Source organism: Plectropomus leopardus, chromosome 14, assembly GCF_026936395.1.
Source record: "Plectropomus leopardus strain MGB_pleo_1.0 chromosome 14, ASM2693639v1, whole genome shotgun sequence".
Lineage (NCBI taxonomy): Eukaryota > Metazoa > Chordata > Actinopteri > Perciformes > Serranidae > Plectropomus > Plectropomus leopardus.
Genome location: NC_142189.1, coordinates 6,609,248 through 6,629,433, shown reverse-complemented (window position 1 = coordinate 6,629,433; position 20,186 = coordinate 6,609,248). Strand labels below are relative to the sequence as shown.

General features: G+C 40.0%; 1 protein-coding gene and 1 long non-coding RNA gene across 10 annotated transcripts in view; one reads left to right on the top strand and one right to left on the bottom strand.

Moving 5' to 3' along the window:
• The window catches only part of smoc1 (SPARC related modular calcium binding 1), a 68,491-nt gene that overhangs the window by 8,971 nt on the left and 39,334 nt on the right, over positions 1-20,186 (top strand). For all 9 annotated transcript variants that reach the window (XM_042500328.2, XM_042500327.2, XM_042500324.2 and 6 more), the window contains exons 2-5: positions 13,718-13,883; positions 15,082-15,165; positions 18,959-19,071; positions 19,291-19,390. In XM_042500328.2, the coding sequence (XP_042356262.1) occupies positions 13,718-13,883; positions 15,082-15,165; positions 18,959-19,071; positions 19,291-19,390 (463 nt within the window). The remainder of the gene's footprint in view (positions 1-13,717; positions 13,884-15,081; positions 15,166-18,958; positions 19,072-19,290; positions 19,391-20,186) is intronic.
• Positions 19,283-20,186, bottom strand: part of LOC148187409 (uncharacterized) — a 100,265-nt gene continuing 99,361 nt past the window's right edge. Inside the window, exon 5 of the long non-coding RNA XR_015778639.1 lies at positions 19,283-19,420. This is a non-coding gene — a long non-coding RNA (uncharacterized LOC148187409). The remainder of the gene's footprint in view (positions 19,421-20,186) is intronic.

Below are 20,186 nucleotides of genomic sequence, written 5' to 3'. Positions count from 1 at the left end.
ATATAGGTAGCTCTTCGTTTTAACCCCCTGAATCAGCCGGTCCTCGTGCATTGCAGCACTTTCAGCCTGAGCGACTGGAATAAAATACAAACAGGGTGCTTTGGAGACATTACACTAAAAAACAATTTTATCATACTGATTTAGTCACTGATGCTCGCTCATGTTGCATCTGCTTAGGACACGGTGTCGTGAGCATAGTTTACACACACAGTCAGATGATGCTACCTGAGCATCACATAGACACAGTTAGCAACGAGCTAGTGGAACATGTAGCAGCAAGATATTTCCTCAGGAGTTAGTAGAGACCAAAGACAGAGTGAAAATTGAACTTAGATTCATTAGGTGGCCAGAGACGCAACTCCAAACGAATGTTAGTGATGCTCTGTGTCTGCTGCAGTTTAACCTACATTCACTCTGCAGAGGTAGCTGTTACAAACAGGAAAGGTTGTGAACAACAAGCTACGGTGCTGACGGATTTTGTGTTTTCAGCTGAGCAAGATCAGAGAATATTTGGTTAACACAGACTGGTGATGCTCCATCATCGATCTCCGTGAAGTTTGCTGTAAGTGAGGTGATGAACCCTGTTGCTCTCTGTGTGGCACTGAGCGAGACATTCAAAACGTGGCAAAACATGAGACTTGTGTTGTCAGCAACCAGTCATATAGTAACTTATGAGGCAATTTGGCCTTGTGTGGTTTAATTCATCTGACATGCAGTTAACACACCAGTCATAATTTTTGCCAAAAGTTGAGTTTTCATAATTAAAAAAATAAAAATTTCCTGGTGTTCTTCACAAAAAAAAGGAAAACAACAGGAGAGAACAAACCTTTTGGAAAACTTTTTGCTAAAACTTTACCTTCTGAAACACTAATTATATTAAGAGGTCAAATTAAAAGAAAGGGTGGGGTATGTGACTACACTTTAATGTTTTATGCCCAGTCCCGCCTTCCTGCTGCGAGCGGCACACACACTTTGCACCTACTGTGTGAAAGTGGTCCAGCTCCATCAGCTCTCACAACATGCTAGAACTGTGTTAAAGAGTTTTAAAGGGTTACTTTGAAAACTTTAAATAACAGGTTTCTTTTTCAAGACAAAACCCAATTAGAAATTTTAAAGGAATAAGGGGGAGGAGAAGAAGGGTGTGGCTTTTCATACATTCCTTTTTATTTCCTTCATTTTTTTTTTAACACAGTTAAGTGAAGTGTGTTAATGGAAACAGCATGAGGGATGGCATCCGCTTTATAGATTTCCTGAAAACTAAATGCTAATTATCGGACAAAAGTGATTACCTCGGCCCGTTAAAAGCATGCAACAGTACACAATTAGCCTCGACTTTGGTGGACAGCTTTCTCTGGCATGTTTCCTCTGTGGTTGGCTCACTTTTATTCTCCTTTTCCTCTGTTTGACTAATCCACTTGCTGGCTAGTGAGGGAATGCCAAAAAACGTCTTGTGATTAATGACACTGGGATGGATTAGATGGCCATATATGTATGAATTTACGTATGTGTCGTTGCTGTTGCATTGTTTGTTGTTGTTGTGTCCAGAGGGGATAATGATCCCATCACACGTTAACGTGGAGCTGGCACACACTGCTTCCTCTCTCTCCCTCTCTCTCTCTCTCACACACACACACACACACACACACACACACACACACAGACACACACACACACACACACACACACACACAGTTCTTGTAATGAATTTCCATCTGTGCACGCAAAAGCCTTTCTCTTAGAGGTAGTGATGTCATTCATGTCAAGGAGCATGTTCCTGTTAGTTAAACAGAGCAGACGTTTTTATCCCAGTACGCAGGATCTGATTTAACAATCCCGTGATATCTAGTCAGAGTAAGAGCTTCAGTCGACCCATGTCAGAAATAAGTGGAGAGGGCTGTCATTAGGGTCGGCTTCTCCAGCTTCAGATTTTTGACCAAATGGAGTTCTAATCAGGACAAAAATCAGGAGAAAATTGCAAAAATTTGAACTATTGTGCTCTATAATAACAACCATACTGCATCCTGTTTTTGTATTGCTCTGCTTCCAGTTTCTAACACAAAACAAAAATACCCAAAGTATTCTTTTTCATTACATAAATATTTTCTCTCTGCAAACATCAGAACTGACGCCTTATGACAGATTTTAACAGCAATATAACAGCCATACTACCTCAGTGACAGGACAGATAACACTCCGAAAATATGTCACTTAAAAAAAATCTTCTCTTATTAGTGAAGGTGATTTTTCTGTGAAGTGCAACTTAAATCTGATCTGGAAAATGATGCAAAATAATACTGATTTTTTTTCTTTTAAATGCGTGTACCACAAATGTTCTTGTGTTATTAAGTAATTAAGATGTTTCAGTTACATTTACTTGGCGATGAAAACTCAGAGCTCTGGCAGTAAGACTTTTAAACTAACCAGGAGTATGAATTAACTCTAATGGGTGTGGACTGGTGTGCTATAACTTTGAGTTTTAACAGTGACAGCATACAGCCAGTGATTTCCAAATGCAACATCAACCTCAAGTACAACATGTTAGCTTATTGGAAGTCTTTTCTGCCACAGTTCATAAATTGCACAAACAGTCCAAAGGCACAGCTGAATTTTTATAGAATCCTCCTCGTAAAGCAAAACTCAAAAACACCACGACTCATTATTAGCTCATCACAAGCCACAACTTCTACCACAGCTACACTTACGAACATCATAAATTGAAAAATCAAAGGACCAATTCAGTTGGTTTGCAAGTTTTAGCTCAAGGAAATCAAACAAACAAACAACAACAAAAAAATTGTGGAATTTTTGTTTTAGGTTTTAGAGTGCATTTTCCCACTAACCCAAGCTCCCAGAGTGTAACTGCAGACGATGCTGTTGTGTCTTAGAAACTTTGATGTACATATCTACTGTTCCAGCCATCTATTGGTTTTAAGTAGTTTCTGTGTATGTGAATATAGACTGAATTACAATTGTTTACAGTAACTCCTGGGTAGAAAACTTCGGCATCACGTGTATTAAATTAAATGTTGCTTAGCAAATGCTTTTTAACCACAGAAAAAAATGACCATCTAAAAAAATCTGTACGATATATTCAGAACATTTAATCCGCTTTATCTTGCTGTCAGACAGAGCTTTCAAAAAAGGGAGCTAAAGCCGTTATCTCACAGTCACCAGACTCCACTGCCAAAATAAGTGGTTTGCAGAACAGAGGATCTGCTGGTTAACTACTGCCTCCATCAGTTGGTGTGTAGGGAGAGCAGAGAAAATAGTCTGCATAAAGCGTGCAATTAAACTGATATTGATTGTTTTTCAGGTGGCTAAAATATGTGCGGCAGCTCCTTTCCAGAGCAAAACATTGCTTCGCTTCTGTGCTAGCAGACATGGATTATGAAAGGTGCTCACAAAGCCACGCAGTACATAAAATAAGCACAGCAGAAACATCAGAGAGGTCGGACCATTGTGTTTAACTGTATAGCTTTAGACATTACAGTTACTGCTGAAAATGACAACAGAAAAAAAACAAGTTTGCCGATTTCACATATCTCCGCAATTCAAAACAACTACTAGCTGTCTACCTGGAAGTGACAGCTGTTGTTGGTGCAACGTCAAAGTGATTTGCTCTTTTAGCAGAGTCTTGAAAGCTGCTTAAATCTGTTGGTAATACAATTTTCAGGCAGACTGAAGAAGTCCACACTATATTGTGTAAGACTGCATTGTAAAAAATTCTTCAGACTTAATGTTTGCGGCACTTAATCGTCCAACTCAACCAAGTTTAAGAATCTGCTAATGAATTTTCATACTGTAAAGAAATGAACTGACACCTATGGATGGATGGAAAGACAGAAAAACATCAACGAATTTGAAAAACAACATTCGTTGTGCACAGTTGTTAGCATAGATGTAGAGCGTAAGTGATTTTAGACAACAGAGTCTGCTTACAGGTTTTGGGAACTATGTATAAAGCTTTCTCTGGGTCGAGAGGGAAGTTTGCAAAGTCTGATAAATTGTCTCGTTATATGATGGGTCAACATTGTTTGGAGCTGAAGCAGCTTGAGGCTTCATTATCACTTACTAGCCTAGCGCACTCGACTCTTGGACCCAAGCTGTCTATAGTCGAGTTGCATTTCTGGTAATGTAAGCCAGGTTTTACAAAGTGGAATAACATAGACAATATCTCTGCTTCTGCTGCAAAAAAATTGGTCCCTTTTTAAAAAAAACGGTCAATCTTGCATTCCCAGTTGTCGTAGTTATGTAAAGTTAAATTGTTGGACATTCGCAGTGTTTGAGGGTTTGTCAGAAAAACAAACAAACAAACAATCAACTAAATACATTTGAAGCTACTGTTGTGTTCAGCCCAGAAACAGGACTTGTATTTATTGATGCTCCTCTTATTCCTGTCACCACAGCTCTGGTGTATCTGGCATATAAATCAGCCAACATGTTGTAAACTTAATTTTTAGTCAGCCTGCTCCTGACTAAAGGGAGCGGATACGTGCAATAAAGGTAAAAATGGGATCTACTTGTTTTATTGTGTTTGTATGTTGTTTTTAACTCAAAATCTGTCCAAAGAAATGAGGTCTACCCTACGCACAGTGAGCCAGTTGGAAAATTTAACAATTGCATTTACTTTTGGAGACGTAATCCACAGATTTGTTTATTTACTACCTTTGTTCCGTTCTCAGAGCCTGCTTTTTCCCCTGTCAGCCCTTTGAGCGTGCATATATAAAAATGATTATTTTCTAATCATATTCTTTCTTCTTGTTCCACTGCTGCGGCTCGGGCTGGAACAGATTCTCTGCCAGCGACGGTGAAAAAAAAAGACCACTTTGCTAATGCTGTAACTGTTGCACAATGGGGGTTGCATTTCACTTATTTTATGAGTGGTGGGGAGAGAGCTCAGGGCTCAGTGTGCTTCTGGCTGAGATGTGTGTGTGAGATTGTGTGTGTGCTTGTGTGTGTATCGGGGGAATTTAGCTTGTTAAATGTGAGAATCTCAGCGCTCATTGTTTCCCGCTCAGGATATTAGTACCAAACCATGGCGTAACTCCCCCGGTGTTTTACCTTTAACTCATCTTTGACTCTGTGGTGGGCCGTCAGGCAGAGGAGGAGACCATGTCCTCACAATGTTAGGCCATTTACATCTAAGCTGTCTCTTTTTTTATTAAGTGAAGGGCAAATTTGGTGTTTTCCAACCCAAACCCCATTTTACCATGTTTCTGTGTCTAAGTGACAGCGTTGAGTGAGATTGCTGCAGCCAATAGCAGCAAAACAGGCTACAATGTACCCACTCAGGGCATGTTAGCACTGTCAATTTGAGCCCCCTGAAAGCGCTTGTTTTTGCTACTGATAGGTTCATGTGTCTTACAAAATTATTAAAAGGATCCTTACAGATATAAGCCATTTTATTAGAGTAAAATCCTTTTAGTTTAACCAGAAACAGCCCTGAAGTAACAATCACCAACCCCACCAGACTTTAAGCATGAATAGAGTCAGCATATTTTCACATCTAGCTGGGTGAATTAAGGGTTTCTTTCACCCAAAGCAGAAATGATGATCGCTAAAACAGTGAAAAGATGAACCAAGATGGCTTTTGTGAATTCTATTTTGTTTCCACAGAATCTGAGTGAAATGAGTTTTACTATGATAAAATTACTGTTAATTTAAACTGTGTCTGATGAGTTTGACAATAGTGATTTTGAAGGGAAGGGATATTACTCTTCAACAAAAAGGTCTTCTCTGTAGGGATCCATTACATAACCTTTAAATAGTAATCTGACCTTTCGGTGGTAATAACAAGCACTTTTAGTGGACATAAATTGACAGTGCGACCAAGCCCACAGTGGTTACATTACAGCCTTTTTTGCCACTGCGGACTGCAGCTGTCTATCTCTATAAAGTACCCCAGGGATGATGTTTTTATGTAGGCCGATGTGGAAATTAGCTTCACCCTGGTTTCCTCGTCCAAAAGCCTATGGGATTTTGCTCTGTGGTACACCGACATTGATGATACTTACACGTTTTGTTCAGCATGATAATACTCACAAATGAACACCATTTTCAAGATTTTTTAAACCTAAAGGCAATCACCAGAGGTAAAAAAAATCATCTATAAACAAGCAACACCACTGAGCTGAGTTCAGTGTGATGACGTTCTGTTGTCTCATTAACCACTTTTTAGCAACCACCATTTTACACAGACACATAAAAGTTTCAAAGTTCACACTGGCGTATTAACTGACGTATTGTATGTTGTAGAACAAAATGTGAAAGTCTCTTCAGCTTGTGTTCACCACAGACCTTATTTAAGGCCTCTAACCAAAAACTCATTCAAAAATATGAACTGACTTCGAGACGATGGAACCGGAGGTGCTGAAATGCTGACTAATTTCTGGGTTTTAGGGCTCATTCCTGTGGCACTCTTTGGACTGGACCAGTTTAAAAAGTTGTTTTCCCTGTTTCAAAAATACAGGGCCCAGGTTAAAAAATACCTTAGTTACCCTTTTAAGATTAAAATATGCATTCTTTCTTGTTCTCCTACTTGGAAATTGAAGAAAGAACCTCTGAGCGGTTGTTAAAGTGAAATTATTCCCTCAGGAGTGCATTCAATTATGCTATTTGGTGCTTTGGCCTCTCAGTAAATCTTTGATGTGCTGCCTGTTGCACTATGATGTAAAACTTTGCATAATGATCTGCAGAAAGTGAGCGAGTTTCTCCCCACAGGTTTAGGTAATTAATGTTATTTTGAGCAGCGCGTGTTCCTCTGCAGACCCAGCAATAGCTCCTGTTACACGTTAGTCTGTTTAATTTAGAAGTGTTTGTTTGGTTTTGATTATGGCGCGTCGAGCGGGTCTCAACCCCAGCTATTATTGATCTAACAGGAGGGGCTGTTTTCTCTCAGGAGATAATGCCAGGTCCTGTCATCCTGGCCAATACTATAACAGCTGATTGCTCACACACAGACGTGGGTCAGACAGTAACTGGAAATAACTCAAAGCGTTTGTTTTAACCTCCTTAAGCCGCCAGATGGGTGGAGTTTACCACATCAGGACCATTCAGATAGTATTTGGTGAGCTGGAAACCACAGAAAAGTGTAAGAACGTCGTCAAATGCTTCGCAAATTGCCTACAAACTGCCTTGTGTGGTGCTAAAAGACAAACCTCACTCATCTGGTTGTCTCTGCTGGTTAACAGAGTTGTTACTCAGATATCATGTGATCCAGGCTCAGTATCAATTACGGCTGGTGTGAGTAAACTTTATTTTGGCAGAATTCAAATGTGAACCATGTGCACATTTATTGTACTGAGAAGCTCATGTAAAATGGTGGTGTCGTTGAAATTGCTGTAAGGGTCAGTCTGACCTGAGAGGTATCTGTGTGCAGAGTCGGAGTCAGACGATTAGACTTGATTAGGGTTTATAGTTTACTGTCTGCTATGTGATATTCTTTCCAGGAGGCTTGATTTTCTTTCTCCCATTAATTTTGGGGTTTTGCCACAGTTGTTTTAATTTGAAACAGTGTTTTGGCAACTATGGTTACACACAAGCAATTGGGGAAATAGCAAAGTATGTATTATTTATTTAAAATCACAGCTTTTCAAAAGGATTTCATAAATTATTGGCCTAAAACCATCAGTAGGAATAGTTCCTAATTGTAAGAATTCTGCTTGTTTGCTTTTTGACGAGAGTTAGATGAGAAGACTGATACAACTTTCATATCTGTCGGTTTAATATGAAGCTAAAAACAGCAACCAGTTAGCCTGGTTTATCGATGGCAGAACATCACATTTGTATGTGCACAAAGTGTTTCTCAGGGCTGCATTGGCCTGCCACATTTGAGCAACTATGGAAAAGCACATCAATTTAAACTTAAATAACTTAAAAATATAGCGTGATAATCAGTTGATTCAGTTCCCTTTGGAATAGGGATCAAACGGTTACTAGTTTCACAATAAACCGGTAAAAATCCAGATGGTGATTGCTGGTGATTTCAGTGTGTGAATATATGAAATCTTGACATTTAATTCACATTTTAACAACACCATTAACACTGACAACTGTGATCATTCTGGTCACTATAATCCTAATATAAAATTTTCGTACCATTTCATCTCTACTTTGGACAAGCCAGGCTGGCGGTTCCCCCTGTTTCCAGTCTTTATGCTAAGCTAAGCTGACCCTCATATTAAACGGGCAAATTGAGAATGGTATCAGTCTTAATCCTCAAAGGCACGTAATTACTCCCATTAGTATTTGTAGGTTGTTTTAGTATCCGGTAAAAATTTCTTCTTGTATTTTGTGTGTATTGTGGTCTTTGTAAAACTTTAACCTCCGACTTAAACACATACGTTGAGCTTTATTTGGTAAATGGACTGCACTTGTGTAGCCCTTTTTTAGTCTTTCGACCACTAAAAGCGCTTTTACACTACATGTCACATTCACCCATCCACACACACATTCACACACTAGTGGCAAACACTGCTGTGCCACCTGCTGCTCAGTAACCATTCATACACACTCTGATGGCGCAGCATTAGGAGTCATTTGGGGTTCAGTATTTTGCCCAAGGATACTTTGACATGTTGACAGGAAGAGCCGGGGAAAGAACCTCCGACCCTCATTTCATGCAATCCTTCAACAAAGTGACTTGTATTAAATAATAACGTCATGAATTTATACAAGCACATATCAGTGTAAAAGGGACTACTGGACATCTACACCTTTAAAGCTGAAAGAGGAGGTCGTTTCTGTCAGTATTTAAATACCCTTAGATGTACTTTTAAATTTTTTAATCTTCCACAACCCAAGTACAAGAACTCCCAGCCATAAATTGGGAAACTTTTTTTCTGATCTGCCGGAGTCTCAGGTTTCACCTTTACGGGAGACGAGCCTGTGGGTGGGACGGTATGACTAAGTAATGACTACATGTGGGAGACTTGGTCTGAGTGTTTATTTCCACTTACCGGACAATGTCGTCTCAAAATCTGTGATTTAAAGCGTTATTATGACAGTGGAGGTAGAGGAGCTGAGTCCATTAGGGTTGTGAGTCAGGAATAAGGGAGGACGGGTCAGTCTGTGGGCAGAGGCCAGACTCTGTGGCTCTCAACCTGGATGAGAGGCCAGATAAACCGCCTGCTTTGGATTCTGATTTACAGATTAAACAGTTCATCACGTAGACAAACTGCTTTCCGTCCACAGTGTTTTGGCTCGGTCTTTTGAAACCACTTCGGCTGTGGAGGAAACATGTAACTGCTTTCTTTGTTTGTTAAGCTTAAAGTTACAATGGCAGCACTCTACACTACCTGTATAATGAAATAAAAAAACAGCCACATGCTTTATTCTGGGGGAAAAAACCCAGATACAATGCAGATGCATGCTTTTTTCCGACTACTGAATTAGTCCTGTCCTTCACCGACGCCAAGAGGACGACACGCAAGTTAAAAATGAAACGATGTGCTATGTTTTCCTCTCTGTCTGCACTTTCTCATAAAGAGGCACATCATGATTTAGTTTTATTCTGCACTGTATGACAAGAGATTTTCTTCTGTGCTTCAGTGCCAAAACTGAAATCACATTAAACTGTCTGGCTCGTTCTGGACGTATTGTTACGGCGCTGCAAGTTGGATTTGGGTCCTGTTGTATCCTCTGAAGTATTATTTGTTTGAATATCCTTTCACCTTGTTATACAAGGTTTTTTTTAAAGAGAAAAATCAGCATTTCTCTGGAGGAGTTAAAGCAGCCAAAATAGTCTCTGTGTGCTCAGAGCCTTTATATGGGGATTAAACTTGTAATTCTCCATTTTTAGGATACTATCTAAAACTCTGGACCAGCCTGCAATCTCATTTCTGATTTTATCTGGAAGATAATGAAGCTCCAGTATCTTTTTTCCATTTTAGGAGAAGTTTTATCTCTGTCTCTGCTCTTCACAGATAACGGGGTATCTGCTAAGGCTTCGGCAGTATCACAGTACTACAGTATACCGGGGTATTTAGAAATCCCAAAGTTATGTTTTTCAATGCCACGATAAATACAGGCTCTCCCGTTCTTTAAACTCATTATATATAATGCACAGTACGCACCACCAGAGCTCAGTTTCTGGTCTCTACAGGCAGCTTAGCTGAAAGACACTGTGACACCTAGTGGAGGAGGGAGAAGGTACAGGATTGTAAACAGCGGGCAGCCAGCAGAGAGAGACTGTGAGAAATAACAGCATGTTTTGTACAGATAACTTAGTGAATTATAGATTTATTTTGACCAAACTGGAGCTGTTGATCATTTGAACAGTGGACTAACTAACTATAATGCTAGCAAGAGTAACCAAGATGGTTTGGGTGAGTTTATTTCGTTTCTGTCAAGTTTAAATGAGGTGTGATTTGTTTTAGGAAAATGAGGCAATTAAGCCTTGTCAGTCTTCCGTGACGAAAGTTGAATTTAAAAGGTGTACAGTTGTATTTCTCAGTTTAATGAGTTTAATGAAAGATAAGTGCGACAATATTACTTTTCTTAACATTTTGTAGGTTTCTAATGTGTACTTTGAAAGTAAGTAGCACACTCGCCGTTGGGCATAATATACTGTATACCCCGGTGAAAGAAAGGCGAAAAATGTTACATACCACCCAAGCCTCATATCTGCCTGAGCTGACAGCAATAATTATTTATCTACTACAAAAAACAGCCCAAATAGTCAATGTAATGTTATATTCATAAAATATCCCGTCTGTGGGGTGAAATAATTCCACATTTTTTTCCAATGTGTTTTGGTATTAAAGCAAGCCATAAAATGTCCTCTCTAATACGAAGGAAATGATCCAAACAAGTTAATTTGCATTGGACACAGGTGATATTAGCTCACCAGTTGGCAGATTTTTCACTTCATGAATGTTGGACTCAGTGTTTGATTAAATTGCCGGGATTTAGAAATTAATGTTCATGACTGTTGTAACTGTCAGCGCTGGCAGACTCTCTCTGGTATTGGTAAAGTAAAACACCCCACAAAGGGCTTTAAAAGGATTATTTTATGACTTGTGTCTCATTTTATTCACCACATTTTGGATTAGTAATTCGTGCTGTAACAAGTTTAAACTGTCCTGTGTTGTTTCCAGGTCGTCAGAGAGGGAGATATGAGCCAGAATATGACAAAGAATATAAAGTTTAAGTAGTAGGAGTAAGCTGCCACTGTGGCTGAGAGTCTGCTTCATTTTAGGGATGACTAGTCAGTCCACCGATTCGGTTCAGACTGAAATATCTCAAAGGCTACTGGATGGATTGAAACAAAACTGTGTTCTGACATTCATGTTTCCCAGAGGATGAATTGTAAAGACTTTGGGAATTTCTGACTTTCAATTTAGTGTCATCACGAGGTTCACATTTGTGGCTTTGAGTAAAATATCTCAACAGTAACTGGATGGATTGCAATTAAAATGTACCGACATTCATGTCCCCTTCAAGATGAATTATAATAACTTTGGTGACTTTTAATCTAGTGTGAAGTATAAGGACTTTCCAGCCTTTTCTAATTCCCAGGTTGTAAAATACTGATGCTTAGTCATGCCCCTCGGCATGTGACAGTGACCCACAGGGCATCCTTTAGCATCTTTATTTGATACACAGCTAAAAACACATTGTAACAGATGGCCATCATTGTGAAATGGTTGTGGTTCAATTTAGGCAACAAAAATACTAGGTTAGACTTAGAAAAAAGATCATGTTTTGTACATTATCTACATTTGTTACAAAAGATGTCACTGTGTGCTGACTGTTTTTTCAACATTACTTTGAAACAGCTGAGACTTTTGGTTTCAAACAGGACCCAAAATGTGGTGTCCTGGGAGAAATTCATGTCTTGTTTGACCCACCCTTCTTAGGCAGACTATATCACTCCTTCTGCTATCTTAGTTGCTCTTAGCGTCAAATACTGCAGTGGATGGGTTTACATCGGAGTTAGCAGAAAACTTCTTGTGTCTCATAAACAGGTTTAAGGGTGCCTTTGGTGTCGGTATCAGTCACCAAAGGTGTAATTGACAACTCGGGTATGAGAAGGGGCTGGATCTTCAGATAGTGTTCACATTGAGCCCAGCTCTTTCAATAAAGACCAGATTATAAGTGATTAGTGTCAGTGTCCACTGATCTATGAAAGTCAAATTGCCCAGGAAAATTTTGTCATTGGCGGTAACTAAAAGTAGGATTTTATTGGCAGTTGTGATGAGGCAGGATGGCTTTGATGGTTTCTGGAGCAGCCTGACTTCTTTATAACAACAACAATACCAACACAAAGGCTCAGATGGACGTACAGTGTGCTGCAGTGACGGAGGAAAAAGTAGATTGCCATGCAGTTAATCTGTTTAGAGCATGTCAGATGAAAACTCCTGGTGATTCATTTGTATATGAGATCCAGTTGTACACCATTTCATTCATGACATCAGTGGTTTGGCACCGTTACTTTCTACACTTTGTTCAGGTCTGTCTGATTGCTCTTTATGTTTGGAGAAAATCTGTCTCTAAGCAACAATTTTGATGTTATTCAAAATACAGTTGTTGTTTTTTTTAGATGGGCATTGGGACAATGACAGAGAGGGGACTGAAAAAGAGAGTGACTGTGCTTGTATACATGCAAGCTCCACACAGGCATTTCCACAGAGGATCATTTTGAAAACTCAGATCGTCTGATATGAGTTGGCGAGCGGAGGATGGAAACTGTGCCTTTTGTTTCTGGCTGTGTTTCATTTTCCACCACCTTCTCCCCTCGTACCTGCCCTTAATGAGATCTCCTGTGTCAGATCCAGAGCTCTGACCAGCACTCTGGTAATTACTTAAGAGACCTTGGGTGAAAAATGTGTTCAACAAAGGTTTTTATACAATTTCGCTACTTGAGAATTGCCTGATTTTTCTTTTTTTTTCGTCTTTTATCAAACAGGTGTTTGAGTAGCCACAAAGTTTAATCATCACTTGCGAGATATCGAGATCTAATCAAGAGCTCTGTGTGATTTTTCAAATAGCTGAAACATTTTCAGCGACAGCTGGCTCAGGTATGCTGCGGGCCATTTTTCACAATAGAGGATTCTGTTGCTGCTCAATGCACACCTCCTCTCTCTCCTCACTAACCCACAACTCCATCTTTCTGGCAAAGTTTGTGCTCCCCTGAAATCCTTTAGACCTTAAATATATTTGGAAGCAGCTGCGAAGCCAAGGACCATTACCGCTGTCAGAGAGAAGGCCGACTTCCAGCAGTAGAGTAGAATTGACTCTCTAATAGATCATGAGTAAAGATCTGGGGGAAAGGATTCCCATCGCTCTCAATGTGGTTTGGCTCCTTTGAAACTTAATCAAGGTTCAACTTTTCTTCAGCCAAAGATCAATTAGATAAATTAGCCTCGAGGTTGAGTGTCAGTGCGGAGCTGCTCACACCCTCGTTACAATGGCCTTGACAAAGAAAGGCAGCGGCTGTCAAGTATTTGAGGGTTAAAGAAATGTTTTGAGCAAATGGGTAAGTGACCCATGAGTCCAATTTGTAGGTTAGTTTGGCATAATCTCAGATTCAGCTGAATGCAGCCTTTGTTCAAACACAGTGAAACTAGAAAGAAAGAAAAGGAGCCAAAAGAAACCAATCTTTCAAAGAATGAAGAAAATAGGCCAGTAATCTTAAAATGCATCTGCTATGTTAGATTGCATTTCTCATCTATCACACCGTTGCTATGCTGACATTTTGCCGTACTTGTCATTGCAGTGGCTGATTGGAGACAGAGACAATCACTGCGGGGTCATCTGCTCACGGACGCAGGGCAAGCCGGTGTGCGGCTCGGACGGGCGGAGCTATGAGACCGGCTGTGAGCTGCAGAGGGCGCGCTGCAAAGATAAAACACTGACGCTGGCGCATCGCGGCCGGTGTCGAGGTGAGAACTGAACTCTGGTTTTAAGTCTATGTCAGTGTGCTCAGAAAATCTCCCTGCAGAAAGAGTCAAGCTGCATTTGAGGAAACTCAGATTGTGATTCATCTGCGACTATTTCAGTTAAAAATTATTAATTCACGACATGCCTGTTCGCATGTTGTTTTTCTTATTTGCACACAATTTTTTGTGAGCGCTGACAAGTCATTGGAGTTTCCATGAGTGCACCAACACGTTTTTTCTCAACAGTCTGTGATTACCACTTTGTTACTGCATGACAGAAATATAACTTTGGGGGATAAAAAAAAGATATTTTGGTCATTAAATTTTCCACACTCACACAGATGAATGGAAAAAATATGCCTCTAAGAAGAGGTAATTTTACATCACAATATCATTGTGTCATAAAACATTTTCTGGAGAGTCAGTTGGGAAAAAGTCAGGAATGCATTATTTAATCCAGCAAGTTAAATACTGGAAAAATTGAAATATATTATCATGTTTATGCTTAAATCATTAAAGAATCCAATATTGCTGTTAAAGCAGCCCTGCACACTGATTGTAATACATCTATATTAAAGGCATAGCTTCATGATATAAACCAGGGCCAGACAATATGGAGAAAATCTAATATTAATATATTTTGGACCAAATACCTCGATATTCATACTACAACAATATTGTAGGTTTAACTATTGGTGCTTTCACAGAGCACTTACATAATTTTTGATAGATAATAATCAGTAATTTGGAAAGAATGACTAAGTGGGTAAAGGCAATTCTGTGATAAAGCCTTTAAAATCAAGAATCAAGATATTTAAAAAATCTAAGACAATGTCTTGAGTAATGACAATATAGATATATTGCAAAGCCCTAATACAGTTTTTTTCAAAGTCTCTGATGTTTGATGAATGCATACTGTCTCACTCTATATTTCCCACCCCTGCCTACAAGGCTGGAGACAACCAGCCTGAGAACAAATAGTATAATAAACAACAGCCACTGTTACCAGTTTGTATGCTGAGGACATCTGCCAAAAACATCTGTGCATGAACGTACTTCCAGTGAAACGCTGTCCTACTCCTGATTTTTTAACTTGATACAACAAAAACATCAACAGTGGTCATTAACAACATAGGGTTAATGACCCAAAGTATGTATCTCTGATGTGCCTTAACCGCAATATGACTTTTTTGTGCTTCAGGTAAAAACTGGGTGAAAATCGATCAGTTGCCGGTGGCTCCAGCACCAACTTCCACGTCCGAGACCAGAGACCTGGAGCTCAAAGGTAAAGACACTAAATACCTCTGAATCTGATTAACAGTCCGACAAACGGGAAGTGATTATGAGAAAACAAGGCTCAAATGGAAGACTGCTGTGTGTTGCCAAGAAACAAAGCCAGCACAAAACTTAAAAAGTAACATTGCACCTAATCTTAAACCTCACAGATTGTGGATTTAGACAGAAAAATAATGCACCGCTTTAGTGAGAGCCCGTTTAAGAAGTCACAGCTTTAAGTGAGCAGCAGACAGTTTGGGAAAAGTGGAACCGAGCAGAAGATGTCTTTCATTTTCCGCCTCTCTGTAGGCGTGTAAGTTTTTACAGACCAGGATCACACACTTCCTCAGTCTCTGGATGCCAGCCACTCAACAACAGCAGAGATTGATAGGTCTAGAGTCAAGGTTGGAACTTGGCATTTCCCCTCAATTTTTTCAGCCCCACTGTCCATTAGGAAAACAGCAATCCCGACCGAATCCATTTTTGGAGTGAAATTTGTTCCCTCTGTATGGTAATGCGTGGTTTTGTTTCATAATATGAGCAGCGTGCCAAGGAAAGGAGAGCCGGGCAAAGCTCACAGTCTTTGTAGATGCGGCAGGCCTGTTTTGTTGTAGTGAAACTGCTGCTTTATTTAGGCAGGCAGTTCATGAACCAATCCCTGTTTACAATGGCAAAGCCTGGTGGAGGCTTACTGGGGTGTGCGTGAGATTCAGATTAAACACAACAGATATATTTGATGAAAAACGATATAAATTGCTAACAGGTACAAACAACAAATAGCCGCAAACAACAACAAACACACGGACCATGCCCATAACAACCGGCAGGCCTTTTTACGTACTATTTAGCTGTGAATAAACAACATGCGTAAAAAATTAAACACACCACAAACCAGCTCATTATTCAAAATCTCCCAAATGCAGATTATAGATTGATGTGTTTTGCAGATAATCAAATCTGTCCTACAGAATAAAGAAACAAACCTTTGGATGTGCATTCAGTGCTGCCTTGTTACAACTAACAAGGCAAGACAAACACAAGGCATTCATGATGCTCACATTTCCAGATATCAAACTTATTTAAAGGAGATCTATTATGTTTCTTTCATTTTGTGTCTTATATATAACGTTATAATGTTAGATGTGCATATTAAACAGCCAAAGTTTCAAATAATTAAGTAAACGTATGTAAAGTAATCCCTATGATCAAAAAACCTCAGGCTTCAGACCATTCTGAACTCTCCTTTTGTAATGTTTCTACTTTTGAGACAAGCTCACATCAGCTCGTGACAGATTTCTTTATATCGTCATCTGCTCGAGGCACGCTTCTGCAGTTGTTTACATTATGTAGCCTACACTGCTGCATGGAGCTACATGCTAATGCAGGGAAACATGTAATCTTGGTTGCAGATATTGTTAATTTTTCTCCAGTTTCAGATCAGATTCCCCGTTGGGGCATGTCTAGTTGCGTTAAGAAGCTTTTATTGGAAATTTTTAACAGAGAAAAATACCATTATTTTCGTTAAAGTCATTTCCTGGCTGAGGGATGTAATCTTGTTGTGTTTAAAAGCTTTTATTGGTGATTTGTCACTGCAGAAAGTGCTGCTCTCAGTTACGGTTATTCCCCGGCTGAAATGACGGTGCAAAAACGCTGAGATATGGAAGATACGGAAATGCTGACCAGTCAGAGCAACTTGGGCTTTTTCGGGAGGGGAGCTTTAAGGGTCAGGCGCTAAAACAGCATGTTTCACAAAAAGGGTTTTTTGGTTATTTAAGTACGTAATCATGTTTTAGTATAAAACCGAAATAGAAGTATGAACCCAAAAAACATTATATCTTTATTGAAATTATTTGTTGGGGTCTTCAGTTGGACATTTGACTGTTTTTTTCTCCTTAAACTGAAGCAAGACAACGTTTAATGAACCTCGTTCCTAAACTAAGACTGCGCTCTCAAAGTCCACGTTTATAAATTCATTTAACCATGTCTGTCCCTGTCAGTGACTTCATCACCCAGTTCTGGCTCTGTCAGGCTTTTTCTCTAGAGGAGACAACATGTCTGTCTCCTTTCAGGTCCAGGGGACAAGTTTTTAAAACTTTTATTTATCCAGGGAGAATATTTGCCAAAAGTGGATGGCTGCGGTCACACTGGTCAACTCCCCGGTGTGAATGTGTATACACGAACAGTTGAACATGGAGCTGAACTCCACGGGAGCTGTGAGTGCCATAAAAACAGTAGTTGCTGACGGGGTTTTTGAACCAGTGACCAGCTGGTTTTGGAGCCAACTTCAGTCTCTGACCTTTCAGCCACTTCCATCTCTGTTCCCTGAGCACAGGTCTGGCTCATCCGAGCTGCTGAAACACAGGCTCAGTTTCCACTGACATTTCAAAACATCAGTGTCTAGTACATGACGCACTCCAATGCAATAACAATGTGCGTCTCATAGTCTACCTCTGACACCGGTAACGGTCAGTGTCGAGGAATGTGTTGTTTTAGCATTTTAGCATCTTTGGCTTGTCTGTGCTTGATCAGCAAGACAAAAGGTTTTTTTTAAAATCATGCTGCCGTCAAAGAGTGAGCTCATGGTTATTGTGACATGAGAATCTGTGCACACAATGTGCCTGCTGTTGAAGTGGTTAAGTCATGAAAGCACTAGGGGCTGTGCTCAAATCAGAATTATGTCAGTTGAATCATATTCAGCCGTTAAGTACAAAAAAATATGGCACTTTTAATTTTTTTTTTTTTTCATAAAAAAGTCTTACATTTGGAACCGGCTCAGCGGGACGTTCACAGTGACAGCGGCAATCATGTGATGTTGTAAACAAGCAAACAGCGCTACAACAGATTGCAAATGCGCAACAAATTTTTTTACAGACACCAGATATCAAACAAAAACCAGACTGTTGCTGTGAGCTGTAAATTCTCTCTTCCTAAGCAGAAGAGAGAAGATATTGTTATCTCGGAGCCTTACAGTGCAGTGCCACTGTATCGCATCAGCTGCAGCCTCTACCAAAAGTAGTGTGACAGTCACAAGCACTCACTCCACAGCAAAGTCTGGGGACCAAAACGTCCGCAGAAGAACACTGCACTGCACACTGACTGCTCAACCTGAAGCTATCCCAGTCGACTGAGGAGTCTCTGACTGATTATTTGAATCACCAACTTTCAGGGAGCTACGCAAAAGCATCGTGGACACTACTGTCAGAGTCTAGAAGCCCCCAAGGCTTTTTATTTAGCAAACTAGTGGGTGGCAAAGGCATAATGACAGGGGATAAAGACAGTGTGGTTGGGAATATCAACATTTTCCTCAGACATTATAAAATTACGGATAAAAACCTATTCAACTAAAATTGCAATATATAAACTTATCATTTACCAAAAAATGTACATGCATGTCCTGTGCCATTTCTGGAAGCAAACACGCCACAACTCATGAACTTGAAGCTTTCAGAACGTTTCCTTTTACGAGGTCGTGGGTACCACAAGAGGGGGGCGTTCATATGTCTAACCTAACAGGAGAAATAATGGCTCAAAACTCTACCTTGAAAAAAAAAAGCGCAGACAGTGAATAAATAAGGCTCCTCTCACTGTGTATCTGTCAACAAGGTGCCTTTGAGCAAGGCACTAAAACATCAGACAGTACATGGTGACCAACAGTAGTAAACCGAGGTTGTGCAGCTCAGCTCCCAGGTGTCAGCAGGGTGTTGTTGACAATGAACATACGTCTTCAGTAAAAAGAAACTACAGCAGTGCTGGAGGTTTGTACACAGTGTATGAAAGCAGGCTGTCCTGTAAATCTGTTACAGATGCAGGTCAGTCCAAGTGTCGTGTTGAGAGGAACCAGGCTCTGGAGCAAGCCAGGAGACCTCAGGAGTCCATGTTTGTCCCAGAATGCAACGAGGATGGGACTTTTGCGCAGGTATGTCGTGCCACCACTACAGATTTCTTGTCCTTTGATTTCATGTTTTTTGGTTCATTTGGTATTTCTCTTACTTTCTCTCATCATTTTGTCAACACTTCCGACACATCAGTTTCACTTCATTAACAGAAATGTAATTACTGCTGTTTTTACCAACTAAATCATGTATTTAACAAAGCTAGGGTCAATTTAGTGTGATTTACCTTTTTGACTGTGCAGGTCCAGTGCCATACTCTGACAGGTTACTGCTGGTGTGTCACCAGTGACGGCAAGCCAGTGAGTGGTTCCTCTGTGCACAACAGGACCCCGGTGTGTTCAGGTACTGGGAAGGGGGGAACAGCCCGACAACCTGTGGATGAAAAGTCCAGAGTTTTTTTAAGAGGAACTTAAAAACTTTTGTCTTGTGCAAGGTTTGCAACACAGCTGGCATCAGTCCTGCCTTAGCGCTTTGCACATTACTGATTACAGTTTTGATTATTTGTGCAAGTAGAGCGGCTCCACTTCTAATGTCTAACAGGTTGTATGAGTACAACTCCAGTAGAAGGGTCGGATGTTTCCCGACAATTCTTTATTAGGGTGGAGAGGCAGCATAACGAGCATTTAAAAATTTTCAATGGTGGCTGCATTTGTGTGATCTTGGAGCCAAATGTGTTTGGAAGCCAAGTTGCTGGGGTTTGGGCCAATTAACTTTCAATCACTTTAGGAATTGGACTGTTTTTCATAATTCAAAATCAACTAAAAGGAGTTTTCATTCACAGGCTCCAGGTTCTCACAAAAAAAAGATTCGGAATGGATGTAGTGTACTTGAGGTACATGAGGTACCTGTAGTGCTATTAATCAGTTTATTTTTTTTAGTGTGAGCTGCAAAGTGTTTGAGATATCAGCTATAGTGATGTCTGCCTTCTCTTCAATATAATGGCACTAGATGGCAATCGGCTTGTGTTGCTCAAAACGCCAAAAATATAAACATTTGAAAAACTCAGCAGCAATGTCTCTTTCCAGAAATCATAACCCAGTTACTCAAAAATTACTAAAAAATGTTCTGATGCATGGCTGTATGGTATGTATGTATGTATGTATAGGTGCATGTGGGCACTTACATATGTACAGTTTTT